At 43.1% G+C, this 17,619-nt stretch overlaps 1 protein-coding gene across 1 annotated transcript; it reads left to right on the top strand.

Annotated features, from left to right (window-relative positions):
• Positions 1-5,814: 5,814 nt before the first annotated feature.
• On the top strand, positions 5,815-17,093 carry GJA3 (gap junction protein alpha 3). Its single transcript, XM_035326582.1, has 3 exons — positions 5,815-6,653; positions 11,687-13,192; positions 13,704-17,093. Exons 2-3 carry the CDS (start codon positions 11,704-11,706, stop codon positions 13,883-13,885), a joined length of 1,671 nt encoding a protein of 556 aa, XP_035182473.1. The 5' UTR covers positions 5,815-6,653; positions 11,687-11,703; the 3' UTR covers positions 13,886-17,093.
• Positions 17,094-17,619: the final 526 nt, after the last annotated feature.

Raw genomic sequence — 17,619 nt, forward strand, 5'->3', positions numbered from 1 at the left:
ATCTTATTTGCTCTTACCCTCAGTACAATGGAAAAGAACATCAGGCGGGCAATTTCCTTGTGCAGAAGCTTTGGTTGTGGTTTGGCATTATGAAGCATCCACTGGTAGCACTCATTTAGGATATTAATGTTGATGTCATCGCTTCCTACTCACCCCTAACCCCATCTGTGTCTCTCCCTCCCCATCCAACACAGCGCCTCCACTCCAGGACCTTTGTTGTGCCAGCACGGTTGTTTGCACAGCTGCGCTCAGCACTGCATTTGGTGACGCTTTCAGCTGATACAGAGACAAGTGTTTTGCTTTGGTGCATTGATTTTTAGCTGGACCAATTCCTTGACATGGCTTACAGGGAGGGCACATGAACAAACGCTTATGCTGACGTGACTGTGGGGCAGTAGGCCACGGTGTTGGGCAAGAAGAGCTGCAGGGAGTGAGCAGAAGGGGTGGAGGGAATGGCAATATGTTAAATCGTATTTGCTGCTACACACAATGCAATTTCAAATCACAGCCTCTGGCTGTATTTTCATAGGTGGCTGCTACTAGAAAGGCAAAAGTCTCCCTACCTTTTCCCTCTTTCACTGCTGTACATTCCCTGCTCTCTACTCCTCTCTACTGGCCCTGCTCCTCACCTACTGCCCTCTTCTCCCTTGCTTCAACACAATCCCCCTTCAGCCCTTGTATGTGTTGAAAAAAACAACTTTCATGCCATGCCCAAGTGATAAAGAGTGCCATTTCTTTTAAGATTCTGCACATCCTGTATCACTCTTTTTATTCCTCCTCCAAAAAAAAAACTGGCTTGAACAATTGTAATTTTTCCTCTTCTTCACCATATGGAGCTTTTGCTCCCAAGATGACCTGAAAGCATCTCACTGGTACGCATCCCAGAACAACCTGATTTCTTCATTGTGTTAGGCCTCCCACAATTTCCAAAGGACTTTTGAGACAAAGCTTGCTTTATTGGGTAAAACACCAGCCTAGAATATCAGTGACATTCTCAGCTTTGATGCAGATTATCTGTATAACCTAGGATAAGTTATTAAGTCCTCCTGTTCCTCTGTTCCTACAAACTAGAAATCACAATAACTCTTCTTAGAAATACAATATAATTTGTATAATACAAAGTAATCACAATAACTTTTCCTGTCATCAGCTCTTATTTCTTAATACGTTCTCTAACATGCTTGTCAGTAGTGTCTAACAGAACACTAATTACTAATTGGTACAATAATAACAGTAACTATAATATGAGATTAATCCAGAACCCCAAACTTTTTATTACCAACCTATTTAATAGCTAATAGGTTCCAAAGTATTTTGATTCATCCATGTAGAAAACAACTAGAAAAGAAAAGGCTTCAGTGCTTCTTGCTTGAAACTGTGCCCCCTGAGGGAACAGCAGCCTTTCTCTGCATTTAAATATCTCTGGTGCCATCTTCTGTAGCACAGTGGCATGTCAAGCAAAGTTCTTTTTATTGGCATATCGTGCAGGGTGCCACAACAAGCAGAAATTAAGGCGTTCATAGCTCTTTTTGAGGCTGTGTGGATACAAGTCCTATCAGCACTGCTGATAGCCATGTACCACCTTGAATTCCACATTTTCTGCTAAAGGAACCAGGGTTGTCACCTGTGTGGAGGCCTGGAAGGAAGATGAAAATTATCTAAATATGCATTTTAATGTAAAAAATAAATAAATATGGACTTAAGTTTTATGCTGCTATCTAGTGTTAATAACAATCGAGAGAAGACTTTGAACATAAAAAGGACCTAGGGATTTGGCACACACTGAGGAGGCATCTGGCATGATGAGGCAGTGCCATGAACCTTTAAAGACAAGTGCTGACTAGGAAGTTGGCAGGACGGCCCCTTCATGGGGGTGTAGTATCAGAGTGTCCAGGGGAAGAGACACTTCTTAACACCTATTTTTAAACCCAAGCATACCTTCCTTCTGAACAATTTCTTCAGGAAGACAAGTCTATTTTTTCTCTTTCCCTCCTAATTTGGCTTCAGATCTTCATGTTCTGGTACATGACTAAAAAATAACCCCTCATGCCTCCTCAACACGCTTTCATGCATGTGTATTCACCAGTACATAATTAGTCCTTTATTTTTAAAGCTGCTCCTTTCAGGCTTCCCCTGGTGATTTGGCCTTCTCGCCTGTGAGTTTTCTACAGCTGTCCCAGAGAGGTTTGTTGACAGTCCAAAACTCTTCTTGTAAGAACCCAGAAGGGAATTCCTGGAAAGGAAATTGTTCACGGATAGATGTAGTCATACATATAGATGTTGTTGTGGGCAGCCATGACATCATGTTTGAAGATGTGTTGAATTCTATCTTAAAAATCCTCAGTGGTAGCACTGAAAAGTTCCTCTAGAACTGCACTGCTCTCCAGATCAGGAATATTTTTCTAACAAAAGAGTGTAAAGGCCAGTTTATACAGCTGGTGGGAAATACAACCTCAAATCTGCAAGATACTGAAAAAACAAGCACAGAAACACCAAGTACTTCATAGTAATAAACCTTTGGGACAGGCGGTTGGAAGTGAGATCTCTCTCTTCTTCCTAAAATCAAACTTTTCAGCTGAGGGGCTTCACTGCACGGAGGAAGTTGTAATGTCGGGAGTTACAGGGTCGGTTGGGACTCCCTCCCTTGCTATCATGCCCCACTGCTTTGGGATCCATGCTGTGATACTACGACACTGACAATCATGGCAGCAATGTGTTTTGGATGTATCACCCATCTCTGGTGATAGTCATATGTCCTAGTGCCTCCACTAGTGCTTAGGTGAATGTAGATCTTCCTCCTTAGTATTTGCAGCTGAAAGATTTAAGAGGTAGCATAGCAACCAGGCAGTGCAAGGATACAAGCACATGTGGATCCACTGGTTTAGTTTGTCACTGGTCCTCTGCTACACACAGCTCTTTAAAGTGTCTCAAATTTTTTCATGAATGTTATTCTTATTGAATAGAGAAACAGAGAACCTTGAAAACAACCTGGTGTGGTCAAGTTTACAGCTCTCTGACTGTAGATGAACAGAAACTTATATGCTATTGCTGAAAAGTCATTGTGCAAGAATAAATCATTCTGTCCAATGTTTTATTTTCTCAGGGTAACAGAGCTTGCAGAGCTGGGAGCTCTTCGTACAGGACATGCAGGCAGCAGGCATCATAAAATCATAGAATGGCTTGGGTTGGAAGGGACCTTAAAGATCATGTAACTCCAACCCCCTGCCATAGGCAGGGACACCACCACCCACTCACTAGGTTGCTCAGGGACTCATCTAACCCAGTCTTGAACACCTCCAGGGACAGGGCATCCACATCCTCTCTGGGCAACCTGTGCCAGTGCCTCACCACTCTCTGACTGAAAAATTTCCTCCTAACCTCTAATCTAAATCTCCCCTCTTTTAGTTTAAAACCATTTCCCTTTGTCCTGTCATTATCTGATTGAGCAAAAATTCACTCTCCATCTTTTTCATAAGTCTCCTTTAAGTATTGAAAGGGTGCAATGAGGTCTCCCTGGAACCTTCTCTTTTTCAGGCTGAACATCCTCAGCTCTCTCAGCCTTTCTTCATGGGAGAGGTGCTCCAGCCCTCTGATCATCTTTGTAATCCTCCTCTGGACCCTCTCTAACAGTCCCACATCTTTCTTGTGCTGGGGACCCAGACCTGGCCGCAGCACTCCAGGTGGGGCCTCACAAGGCCAGAGCAGAGGGGTACAATCCCCTCCATCCACCCGCTGCCCACCCCTCTGTTGATGCAGCCCAGGACGCAGTTGGCCTTCTGGGCTGCAGGCACACACTGCTGGCTCATGTCAAGCTTTTCGTCCACTAGAACACCCAAGTCCTTCTCTGCAGGGATGCTCTCAGTGAGTTATTCTCCCAGTCTGTGACCATATCTGGGATTGCCCTGACCCAGGTGCAGCACCTTGGACTTGGACTTGTTGAACCTCATTAGGTTCACGTGGGCCCAACTCTCGAGCTTGTCCACGTCCCTCTGGATGGCCTCTCTTCCTTCTGGTGTATCAACCGCACCACTCAGCTTAGTGTCATCTGCAAACTTGCTGAGGGTGCACTTATTCCCAGTGTCTATGTCATTGATAAATATATTAAACAGTACTGGTCCCAGGACAGACCCCTGAGGGACACCACTCATCATCAGCCTCAACTTGGACATAGAGCCATTGACCACCACTCTCTGGGTGCAACCTTCAGTCCAACTCCTTATCCACTGAATGGCCCACCCAACAAATCCATATGTCTCCAATTTGGAGACCAGGATGTCATGTGGGACCATGTCATAGGCCTTACAGAAGTTCAGGTAGATGACATTGGTTGGTCTTCACTTGTCAAATGATGCAGTCACTCCATTACAGGCCACCAGGTTGGTCAGGCACAATTTACCCTCGGTGAAACCATACTGGCTGTCTCACATCACCTCTTTGTCCTGCTTGTGCCTCGACATTGCTTCCAGGAGTATCTTTTCCATGATCTTCCCAGGCACAGAGGCAAGGCTCACCAGCCTGTAGTTCCCCGGGCCCTCCTTTCTACTCTTTTTAAAAATGGGAATGATGTTTCCCTTCTTCCAGTCGCCAGGGACTTCACCTGACTGCCAGGACTTTTCAAACATGATGGAGAGAGGCTTGGCAACTCCGTCAGCCAGTTCCCTCAGGACCCTGGGGTGCACGCCCTCAGGCCCCATAGACTTGTATGCATTCAGTTCCACCAGGTGGTCTCAAAGCCGCTCTTCGCTTACAGCGGGAGGCACTTTGCTCCCTGAGCCTCCATTTATGGATTCGGACTTGGTCTGAGGGAAACAAAACAAACTCCTTAGTGCGAACAATTTATATTTCGGATATACCTAACGCAGCGTGGCGGTCAGCGGGCCACCGGCGGGCTGGGGGCCGCCACCGTGCGGCGCTGCTGCGCCCCGCGACATGGCGGCGGTCGGGGCCCCTCACGGCCCGGCGCCCTGCCCCCTTCCACCGCCGTCCGGGAGCGGCGGCCGCTGATAACAGCGCTGTGCCGGCCACAGCCACGGAGCGGCCCCGGGACGGGGACGGGGCCTCCGGGGCCCGGCCAGGCTGGGGAGGGAGGCGGGCGAGGGGAGGGGGAAGAGGGAGGGACGGGGACCCGCTGCTGCCGCGGGGGCCCCGCCGCGGGCGGGAGGCTGAGGGCGCGGCCAGGCAGCAGGTAGGGAGCGGCGACCCCCTGCTTTCTTCCACAGCCCGAGCTAAAATTTGGGGGCTTACTGTGCCCCCAACCCGGCCCAGGTTAAACGAGCAATGATCGGACGCTGTCCGGGCTCCCTCGAAGGAGTTCGGCTTTCGCTAATTAAAACAGCCTCGCGTAAGTAGGGCGGGCGGGGGCTCACGGGCTGACCCGCCGAGGGAGCCGGCTGGGGACTGGTAACGGGGAAGTGTCCAGAGCTCACAAAATACCTCGGGAAACGCAGGAGAGAGGGGGGAGGCAGATTTTTAGTGTGTCAGGGATGGTCACGGCTGTTGCCATGCAAGGGGGTGTGTGTAGGGGATGTTGTTTCTTCCTTAAGGGTTCCCACTAACTTCTGAGCATCGGTGTGCACTGCAAGCTGGTTTTACACTAGGAGAGCAATTAAGTCCAAGATGTACCGCAGAGACAGACTTAGTTTCACCCTTGTGAATGGTGACACACAGAATGACAGCGTTAATGAACATAACCCAAGATGCTTCTGACGTTTCATGCAGTGAGCTCCGATTTACCTGACCGATGAAGGGTTTCACCTGATCATGGGGAAAACACCTAGCTGGCCTCCCTCAGGCCACACAGGGACCAGTTTTTGCCTCACTTTGGTCACATCTGTGGCCTAAAACTTAACCAAAAGTATGCCAGCTACTCACTTGTTCACTTGGGACTCTAAAGGGATGCAAAATATTTTAAATGAGTAAATGCTCTTTAAAACTCTTTGAATATATTTGTAGCTCAATTAGGCAACAGTTGGCCAGTGTTAGCAGGAAGGAAAGTTGTGTCATTTTTTTTTCTCCATAGGCAAAAAGAGTATCAGAGAGGTATTTTGGGTCCATCCCTGACTCACTGAAGAAATCACATAAACCTGAGATGTTATTAGGAATCCTGAGTGTGTGATATAGTTGTGTAAGAGCTTTACATAGATGTGAAAAGGAATTGAACTGGGTAACCAGTGCAACTAGAGTTTCCCTTTAAGGGAACTTTAAAGGGAAAAGGGAAAACCCCACTGGAGCACTTCAGAATTAAACTAGAAGAAAAATTAATTAGTTTCCATAAGACAAAAATGTACTTTAAGAAGTTTGAAGAGGGTATCTGGCACTGCCTTGCAATTACTGTACCATGCCTGAAGTTCCATCATACTTCAACCTGTCCTCTGGGTGCCTGCTTCTCTGTGGTGAAAAAGGGTCCTGAATCTTTGAACCACCAGAAAAGCTCATCTTTCCTTTGTACATCTGGGGCAGGGGGTGGGACGCTCCTTACTGTGCAGTTTTTAGATCCATGTGGCTGATGGTATGTGGACACCTGACAGATCTGTCTCATTCATGCTTCACTCACTCGGGATGTAGGGACTGTCCCCCTCACGCTCGACGGCTATTCCATAGTGCCCACTCTTCCATAGCTTCACACTCTTCTCACCTTTCAGAGCATTTTATTGGTAAGTCACTGTCTTTTAATTCCAAAGTAGAGCTCTTAGATGGCATTTCAGTATGCTGGGGAAGAAAAGGGGTTACTTTCTGTTCCTGTCTTTTTTCCTGTGAGCAGTGAATCTGAGCAAAGCTTCGCTATGCCAGGGAACAGAGGAGTTTTAACAGGTGGAGTGTAGCTCTCCTCCTGGGCTCAGCACTGTGCTCCTTGCACTTTTCCTTTACTCAGGACAAACTTTCACTGAAGTCAAGAGATTTTTCCTAGGATTTAAGGAAGGGGCTCCACAGTAGTAGTGAGTTTAAGATGGGATTCTTTTCTCACAAGTGTTTAAAATGTAATGAAAGTGATAATAGATGCCTCTGAAAGTGTTACATTGTGAGCATAAGAAAGGTATCTTTCAAGCCCTCATTCAAAATAAGGTTATAAAACAAATTATGAAACTTCAGCTGTTGTGTATCATATATGTACATGTATGTTTCACTGGAAATTATAGTAGCTCATTCTGTTCCTCTAGATCTTCCAGTCTGTCTGGAATGACACAGCCCACTGCAAACTTTGTGCAAAGTGACTACTTTCATTGGATATGAATTACCAGAGATAGAAGACTGATACAGAGATACTTGATCTTTTAGTGTAAAAACAAGGAATTATTGCAAGTTGTGTTCTTTTTTAACAGCATTTTTTTCTCGTACTGGTTTGTAAAGCCTAGATAATTTTGAAGATAAAAACCCAAATCCCAAGATGCTATGGACTACCACAAGAAATGAAAGAAAATGTGGGCTGAATTCATATTCTGACAGAGACATGTGTTAGGTCTCAAAATAATTGCTAAAGGACTTTTTTAGATATACCAGTATTACAAAATCATAAACACACCAGCTGTCATAATCTGGTAGTATATGCAGCCTAGCTGTGTAATTATTTGTGTGTATATATATATATATGTCTATATAAACATACATGTATAAGTAAAATTATAAATAAAATATATTTCATAGACTTGACAGTGATAAACCTCTTCTGTGACAGCGTCAGAAATACAAATAGAAGTAGTAACTGGCGAGTTTATAAATGCCAGATGATAATTATTTCTCTCCTGTAGAGGGATATATTTGACATCATGGCTTTTAAAATTTATTCTCTGCTTTTCTCATTCTCTTTGTCACACACACAGACAAAGGCAACATCCACAAAGCCTGTCCGTGTTTGTACTAAACTTGGTAACTAATGGCAGAACATTGATTCTTAAACATAATTCCAAGCCATTTTTTATGAACTCCCTATTTTTCAGTTTGTGTCTCAGCGGAATGATTTTTTTTATGTGACACAAACAATATACAGCTACCAGTTCTTATGACACTATCCCAAGGTGCATGAAATCCTAGTTTTTCATACTATTGAATCAAATTGTTTTCTGAGACAGATTCCCTGTCATTCTTTTGCAAGTATTTCCCTAATAATTTCACGAAATGCAGATAAAGATGTTTCATTTTTTAATCTGTATTTTTTCCAGTCACAGAAAGAAAGAACATCTTCCTTCACAAACCATGTATGAGACTAGGGCTAAGCAATTTCCTGTCTTTGTATTTGAAATCATGATCAACAGTTGCTGGAAGTAGTACCGTGCAGCTGAAGTTTAATACTACAAAAGCAAGCTTGGAATTTTTCTCAGCTAAAGTATTGAGTAGTCTTTGTTTAAATTTAAGTGTAGGTATTTTGTTGTTGAACTTAATAGTGACGACTCAAGTATTCCATGAGGTCTGTGAGCTCTTGGATTTAGTCTGATGTCATTCAATCATTATTTATATCAAAACACCCCTTTAAAATGGTTGGTGTTATTTTTGGATGCATTACATTGGCTTTACGAATTACTCACAGGAGTTTTTATTAACAATGAAGGGAGATAAAGGACCTGGATTTCTTCAAACCCCCTAGCCATGGCAGCTAAGTATCTTTGCATTGTCTTTGGAAGTTATGTCCTTCCCACATTTTGGTATAGGCTGTACACATTTGTAGTGAAGGCAATGTTTGCTGCAGCTGGTATTAAGATGAACACTGAGGTTTTCACCTCTGTGCAGTTTAGATCCTATGAAGTATTCACTCCCTTCTTAAGGACTTTTTCTCTGTGTACTGCATGGATTTTCAGGCTCTGATACACATCTTTTATTAATGTAAGCAATTAGAATCCCTTTAAAGTGTATCCTTTGAGAAATGCATCATTGTGTCATACCTTTGGTGTCCTGAATTACCTCAGACTGGGCATTGTTGGCCTGGAGCAAAAAGGGAAAAAAACATCTTCAGTAGTATTAGTGGATGGAGAAAGACTGAAAATAAATCAGATCCCTTTGCTTTTTATAAAATTTTATTTTTTTCTTCCAATAGTTGCTATATAATTCTTCCAAAAAGCACAAAAAATCCTACTTTAATCATAGTGAACATTGCTTGTTGATGTGTCTATATTAAAAAAAAAAAAAAAAAAAAAAAAAAAAAGACAATTGCTGTCTGTTCACCTTACACTGCAGGGATTATAATTTTTCATGCGGGCAGGTTGACTTCATTTTGGGGAACAACACAAAGCAGTATCTGTCTTTGTAAAGAACAGTTTGCGGCGCCTAGCCCAATGGAAGCAAGGGTGACCATGCTGGAAATGGACCAAAATTTTGAAGATTAAGAAAATTTGGTGTGCTAACTTTTGCCTTCTAGTACAAATATTCGTAACAAAAGAACAAATGTTAACTTTGACTACTTATTACTTGAACCTTCCACTCTGCTTGATCTGGGCAGAAAACAAAGAAAAACGATAGACACAGAATAATGCAAAGGACAGAAGACAAATTAAGTGCTAAATTTGGTATTATGCTAAATTTCTTTAATCCACCCAATATCACATTATTCCTTTTGCTGTTGCTACACAACAACTTTTACAGTCAAATTAAGAAAATTACAGAACACCATTAAGATAGAACTAAACTGATAAATTTAAGATTGAGGATAAAAATTTAAATCATATAAAGATACTTAATTAGGATTAAAGAAATTGAATGTCCTAACAAAGTTTATGCAGCCTTAGATTAATATTTTGAGAAAAATACAGTCTTTAGAAACACCTTGAATGTACTTCCAAGAAAGATTAAAAATTGTTTTAAGACCAGAAGCATTACTGCACAAAATCAGTGTTTCAAAATCAGTATATTAACACCATAGTTTACAATTTATCATGCTGTGCAGGAAAAGGAATTCTATAATATTAAAGGCAATGTGTTTTTGTAGGATATCAAATATCTGTTGTTAGGGAAGTTTATGTTGAATTCACTTTCTGAGAATAAAATGTATTAGCATTCCAGGATTTCCAAAAATGTTGCTTTTTGTGTGGAAGAATACTACTCTGCGACTACAGGTATCTCCATTCCTCATAATAAAATTAAATAATACAAAAAGAACGATATACAAAATAAACAAAATAACTACCTTAATTGACAGCTTCATAGAAGTTCAGTACTGACTATGGAAATGCTTTCTCTTGAAATTCAACACTGTTGCTGGAAATCACAATAAATTAAATACCAAGAACGGTCAATTTGCTCACTGGTATTTTGTTACATGTAATAATGAACTCTTTCTGGGAATTGTAACACACGCAGGTACTTAGACAGAAAAGGTTAAGTATAAAGCTACAAAGAGCAGAGTGTAATTCAGTTATACCAACAAAAGTAAGTTGAATTTTTTAAAAGAGGGACAGCAGGATAATCAGTCTTTTTTGATAGTTTTTTTTTTTTTTATGTTGATTGTTGTATTTGAATTATACGTACAATTAATTATTCCTGAAAATATTGAAGACAGATGGAAGTAAAGTTCTGTGGTTTGTTTTCATTTGAAGGATGACATCTAAAAGGTAGAAGTGTGTTTGTTAGGAGAATGAAATGTACTTCTCACATGTATTACAGTATGCTTACTTGTATGCCCATTGAAAACAAGCCAGGGATAACAGAAGTGTTGCTAGCAAATTATAGCTTGTTTCTCAGTTGAAGACAGCTGACAAGAAATCTATTTTTTTTTTTTAAATAATCATAAAAAAAAAATCTTTAAGCATTTCCAAATCAGAATTGTGTCACTGCAAAGAACTGAATATGGGTAGCCCATCATATATGAATTATTGGAAGCCACTGAAAATATATGCCAGTTGTTTCTCCCAGAAGTAAGATCATGTCATTTTATTTCTCTGTGCACAGTTGCTGAAGTGCCCTGACCTATGGTGTTTTCTTTTAGGAATAATTTTATTGATGTTGCAGTACAGTAACCACAAGTGGCAGGACATTAGGGGAAGCAGCATAGAAACCTTTCCACTGTTCCTCTCAGAATTTGTCATTTTCCCCAATATTTTTAGATATTCCAATAATTCTCTTTCCAGAAATAAACAGACTCAGACATGAGTAAGCTTGGAGAACATTTGTATTGATGGTGTACACATAGAATTAAACTGTACATTTGATAGTTTTTGAATAATCATCTGTTTGTATAGAGTTAAAATAGCAGAGACCTGAGACATTACTAGTCCCCTGAATGCTATAATAAATAAATCCCGGTAACAAAAAAAGATTGTTAGCCAAACTTTGTATCACACTGTGATACAAGTGCAGTCACTTTATGAGTAAGAACATTCTAATTAATTGAACTAATTTCCATCTGTTCCTTTCTAAAAATAGGCAAGAACAGCTAGAGGCATCTCAGGTGGAAGAAACAGAGAGATGACATTGTTCAAATATTTAAATGTAGTAGAAATTCTAGTTCTGAGTGTGTTTTGCCTGCCATTGTGTGTAGACACACCTGTATTGGCTAGTGAGAGCACTGAGCATCCCGCTCCTCTGCTCCCCCAGGCCCATGGCTGCCTGGGACGCAGGGTTTGTAATTCTGAACACGGGCGTGCGATGTTCTGCCACAGGAAGTGTGCTTAAGAGATGTCATTTGTCACGGAACAATCTGTTCTGTCGCAGCGTTGTGTAATTTTAAGATGTTTTAATGTTGCTCTACTTGCTCTTATTGTAGGTTAGAAATCTGGAAGGATGGGTGACTGGAGCTTTCTGGGGAGACTGTTAGAGAACGCACAGGAGCACTCCACGGTTATTGGCAAGGTTTGGCTGACGGTGCTGTTCATCTTCAGGATACTGGTGCTGGGGGCAGCTGCTGAGGAGGTCTGGGGAGACGAGCAGTCAGACTTTACGTGCAACACTCAGCAACCTGGTTGCGAAAATGTTTGCTATGACAAAGCCTTCCCCATTTCTCACATCCGCTTCTGGGTGCTGCAGATCATTTTTGTCTCCACTCCAACCCTCATCTACCTGGGCCACGTGCTGCACATTGTACGCATGGAGGAGAAGAGGAAAGAGAAAGAAGAGGAACTGAAAAAGAAGGGAAGCGTCAAAGACAGCAACTACCCAGGAGCAGCAATGTGTGGCAGTGGTGGTGGAGGCAGCAATAATGCCAAGGATCCTCCTGCCAAAAGGGGGAAGGAGAAGCTCCCAATCCGTGACGAGCGCGGTAGAATCCGTATGGGGGGTGCTCTGCTCCGTACCTATGTCTTCAACATCATTTTCAAGACACTCTTTGAGGTGGGCTTCATTGTGGGCCAGTACTTCCTATATGGCTTTGAACTAAAGCCAGTCTACCAGTGCAGCCGCCCACCTTGCCCACACACTGTGGACTGCTTCATCTCACGGCCCACTGAGAAGACCATCTTCATCATCTTCATGTTGGTGGTGGCCTCTGTCTCTCTGCTGCTGAACATGCTTGAGATATATCACTTGGGGTGGAAGAAGCTCAAGCAGGGCATGACGAGCCAGTACAGCCTTGAGATGCCGATCACAACACTGACACCAGTCATGGTTACAGGGGAGACCAAACCCGTGTCCCTGCCACCGCCGGCACCACCTGTGGTGGTAACAACCACCGCACCCCCTCCTGTTCTGCCTGACACCCGCGCTGTCACGCCGCTGCTGGCCCCGGTGACCATGGCACCGTACTATGCTGCGGCTGCTCCCAGAGCACGGCCCCCCTCCAACACGGCCTCCATGGCAAGCTACCCCGTGGCTCCCCCGGTTCCTGAGGAGAGGCACCGTGCCGTCACCCCCACGCCCATCTCCACTCCTGTCACCATCCCGACGCCCATCCCCACGCCTACGCCGGCTGTCATCAACTACTTCAACAGCAAAAACCATGCCCTGGCAGCCGAGCAGAACTGGGTCAACATGGCAGCCGAGCAGCAGGGGAAGGCTCCCTCCAGCTCGCCGGGATCCTCCACCCCCAGCAGCGTCCGGCGTCCCCTTCCAGAGCAAGAAGAGCCACTGGAGCAGCTTCTTCCACCCCCAACCGGGCCACCCGTCACGGCGGCCAGCAGCAGCAGCAGCACCAGCCTGAGCGGGGCGAGCGGCACCAAGTGGGACGTGGAGGGTGAGGAGGAGCTGGCGGAGGAACGGCCCGTCTCGGCTGCCTGCACCACTGTGGAGATGCACGAGCCGCCGCTGCTCGTCGACACACGGCGCTTGAGCAGGGCCAGTAAGTCGAGCAGCAGCAGAGCCAGGTCAGACGACCTGGCCGTGTAGCGCGGTCGCCTCAGCGCAGCGGGGCAGGTGGCTGGAGGCAGAGCAGGCAGGGGAGCTGCCCCCGGGGGGCCAGGCCCGGCGCGGGCGGGAAAGGCCTGGGTTTCAAACTTTGACGCTTGCTGTTTTTTTGCACTCTGTTGAGTTGTAGTGGGGAAAAATAGCAACATTTTCTAATAGATCAGGGGTGGTCGAAGCCCGTGGGCCAGGGGACCAACCCCGCTCTCTTTAATGTCCGTGGCAGATCTCCCAAGGGTAGCTGTAGTGGAGGCCTGCACAAGTAGCAGGTGGCGATGGGAGCTGGTCTTGTGCCCCGAGGCTGACTTTGATTTGAGAAGAACATTGATACCCTTAGTGCCCATGTGCCTGCCCATCATCTCCTTCACGCCCTTGCCTTCCAGCCTTTTCACACAAGCTGTTCGTGAGCAGACACCATGACTTATTTTCTTCCTCTTAAATCCTAATAGAGCCCGATGGCAAACACCAGGATGGCATATTGCCTGTTGGCACCCGTCACCTCTATGGAGCAACTTGCCATGTTAAAGACCAAGGCGACGGCAGTCTCTTCTGTATAACACAGCTTAATGAAGCCTTTGTGCTCATGGCAAGTTGCCAGTGTGATCCTCTTGGCTGGGCAAAGTTTAGGTAACCCCTGTGATAGATTTTATCATTTTGAAGTTCATCCTTCTCCTTTTTTTTTAACTCTTGACCTGTTAAGAAGTGTTCGGTTTGACCTTCTATCTATCCAGTGTTTGCCGACCATGATCACACCAGTTTTTTTTAAGCCCACAAATATATTACAGCATGTTTGATTATAATTTTAGATGGCTTCTGAAATTGCTTAGAAGAGGACAGGAATGTAAACCATACACCTCAGAAATGCTTACAGAGAACAATTTCTCTTCAGAAAGCAAGGATTATGATTTCAAGACATTGTGGCCCCATACGTTGCCCGTGGACAAACAATAGGATGAAGTACAGCTCTGCATTTTAGACTATTAGATACCAGCTTAAGTTTGTTGGAAAAAAGCTTTTTAGAAGTAAACTTGAGTGCATATTTTTAAGTATTTAAACATTTTTAGAGAATTTTGATCTGTAGGTTTAAACTTACTTGGATGTGTACTTACTCATTTTAGTTTGATTTTTGATCTTACAAGAAAATGTAAGGGGAAAGAAAATTAACTAATGGTGAAAGTCCCAAAGCAACATTATTTCCTGTTATGACCAACCCTGTCCTTTAACAGCAATCTGTAGTGTCTGACAAGTCCGTAAAAACCCATTTAGACAACATTGTATTGCAGAAAAGGTGGCTAAAATATCTGGGCAACATGCTAGTGGCTAAAGGGTCTGTTTTGATCCCACTGAAGTCATGTGCAGAATTTCCATTCATTTTAACAAGGAGCAAGATTTGGGGATGGATCTTGCAGGCCTTATTGAATCAAAACTGAAATTCACACGGAGTTTTGGGAGCCAGAAGGAGCGTAGATTTGGGGCCTTAGATAAAGACATTACAATCCTGCTTTTGAAAATTGCGCATTTCCCTTAAAAATGGGTGGAGGAAACCGCTGGGTACTTTTTTCTAAGGTGCAGCTTTCCTTTTAACTGACTTAGTCCTCCTTTCCTTTGTAACAAGTACTCTCGCAGAAATCAGAGTTTTGCGTGCCTGATTAGGCTCATGAGAGTTTGGGTACAAAGCACCACAGGATTAGGCCCAACTTCTGTTCTAAGCAAAATCCAAAGGAATTGAAGCTCAGAGTCGGTCCTATGGCTGCTGTCAATTGGAAGCACAGTAACTGGAGAAGAGCAGTCAAACACACTGGGATAGCCCCTTGCACGTTCAGAGTATTTGGCCTGGCAGTGCAGCCCTTCCTCAGGCAAGCAGGGTCACCCTGTAGCAAACACTTCCACTTGCCGGTTACTCTGCTGTTAAATGTTTTCCTCAACATGTTTTTTTAATCAACAATTACAATATGTTCCCACCACTCAAGATTAAAGACTTTTTTTATTCCTTTCGAATAGAAAGAGTTTCTCGTGGTCAGAGGCACTGTTCTGCAACCCTTGGGTGTGCTGTCTCATGACTTCTTGACCTGCTTCTAGTCAAGCAGGTGAGAAGTCTTTCTGCTGCCACTGATCTTGGGGCAGACGCTGCATTAAAAGTCATTGTACAGCAGTACAATAAAGATATCTACTATTAGGTGTTCAGCTTCGGGCATGCTCTTGTGAATTTTCTGTGTTATAAGCCATAAAAACCCTTTCTGCAAGAAAGCTAAACGCTAAATCCTGCTCTGTGTTGTATTCCCACAACTGTGCTGAACCTAAAGCTGGTACAGTTGCCTAGATGTAAACAAAGGCAGAATTTAGCACTCTACAATTTTAGCCTTATTAGCATCTATAGTAGCAGTTTTTAAGTTTTGGTAAATGCCAAATAATTAAATCACTGAGGTAATGCGATATGCATCTGTGTTTTAGTACAGCAGAACTCATGGGCCGTATTCTCCTTTCTTTTATGCTTCTGAAGAATGAAGTCGAGGTCTCTCTGGAGTGTGTTTCTGTAAGCCAGACCACCTGGAATATGTGCTTTTTTATATCGAGGCCTGAGAGCAAACCTGACTTTCTGTTTGATGGAGCTCTGTATCTTGCAGTCTGTAACTTACTGCAGCCCGTATAGAGTGTCCCCTGCAGGACTGCATCCATATTGTATATAAAGAATTAAGAAGAGAGATAGTTTCAACTTAGGATCAGCTGATACCTAGTCTGCCTGTTTGAAGTAATGTGTGGTTAGACCTGCGGAGAGTTTGGGTGCTTTTGTGGAATATATGGTATTTTCAGGCAGAGTAACTACTGCCGGAAAGCTGTAAAAGATCTTTATTTTATTTTATTTTTTCCTTTTTTCTTTTTTCTTGTTTCTTCCTGTTCTGTAAGGTTCAGGGGGAGAAATGCAAGTCTTTTGCAGTCCCTATGAGAAATCTGACAGAGCAGCCCCCACATCAAAGCAATACTAGTCTGAGAAAGCAAAGCAACTCACAGGTTGTGCTTTTAGGATCACCTTGTTTAAGTTCCACCAAATAACTCTACAGTGTCAAGCTCCGTGGTTACCTACAATTTCATTTGGAGTCCAGCAATTGTTTCTTCGTTTAAGCCCAGGTAACTGTTTCGGCTGAACTCCCCTCTAGTGCTTACCACTCCTTTTAGTTGTCATGTCACATCTGGGATCTGTTGGGAAAAAAATCTCATTGATGTGGCAGATTTTGAATAATTAATCTTTATTCATGAATTATCATTGAATTCAACATACATGAGTAAAGCATATAGACCAAATTCCGGATTTGTCCTAACACACAGCGTTACAATAAGACTACAGATGTTAATTTGGAACTAATGGAAAAATTATGATAGGGCCCAACCCTTTTCACTCTTCTCCTGAATAAGAATTACAGAGAGAAATTCTATAGTGTCTAATGAGATATTTTCAGTACATAGGTATTAGTTAATGTATCGAAAGGTGAGTGTTTCAATGAGTAAAGCTATTTGCCCTGTTTTGGTATTAAAAAAGATTTGTTTGCTATCTTCTGTAATTCTGGAAAAAATGTACAAACACCAGCTAACTTGCAGAACAGAGTCTGTTGGCAAAAATAGCTGTTAATGTTCAAGTTGTTTACTCTTATACATTAGTTAATTCCAAAGAGGGGGCTGGTAGCAAACAACACTTTGATTTAGCCTGCTCACATGGCCATTCAAGCCACAGTCCTGAGAGACTGTATTCACACCCCTAACCTGAAGCCAGTTATTGCAGAAGAGGAACAAAATCATGCCTGATATTAAGAAAAGTGAATTATTATTATTTTTTTCTCTTTTAATAAAATCTGGGAAGATTGTCTTAACTAAAGTAAAAGAAAAAAAAAAAAAAGCTAAGGTAAGCTATGAAGAAGAAAAAAATAAAGAAAAAAAAGACTCTCTTTGAACAAGCTACCAGGTGTATGATGTGCTACTCTTTTTGCAGTAAGTCATCTCCCTGTTTCTAGTTGACCTTGCTTTGCGCAAGGGGGTTGGACTAGATGACTTCCAGAGGTGCCGTCCAACCACAGGGATTCTGTGAAACACATATTTTAAAATTACTTATGGCAACATTACATTCTTCATAATAGTTTTACAAAGATGTAATAAAAATATATCTATATTGCACATAGTTTATTGGCCATGGGCACGGTTGATCTGTTTTCTGTCACTGAGCTTTTTTAATTAGCGCAGCTGTCAGTTAATAGAGAAGAAGACCAAGTACAGATGATTTAAAACCACACATTTCTTCCCTTTCTATTTTGATTAGATGAAAACAGCCTGCTAGAACCTTCCCTTTATAAAAGTGGTATATTTTGTCTATGAAAA

This window comes from Oxyura jamaicensis, chromosome 1 (genome assembly GCF_011077185.1).
Source record: "Oxyura jamaicensis isolate SHBP4307 breed ruddy duck chromosome 1, BPBGC_Ojam_1.0, whole genome shotgun sequence".
In the NCBI taxonomy this organism is placed as follows: Eukaryota; Metazoa; Chordata; class Aves; order Anseriformes; family Anatidae; genus Oxyura; species Oxyura jamaicensis.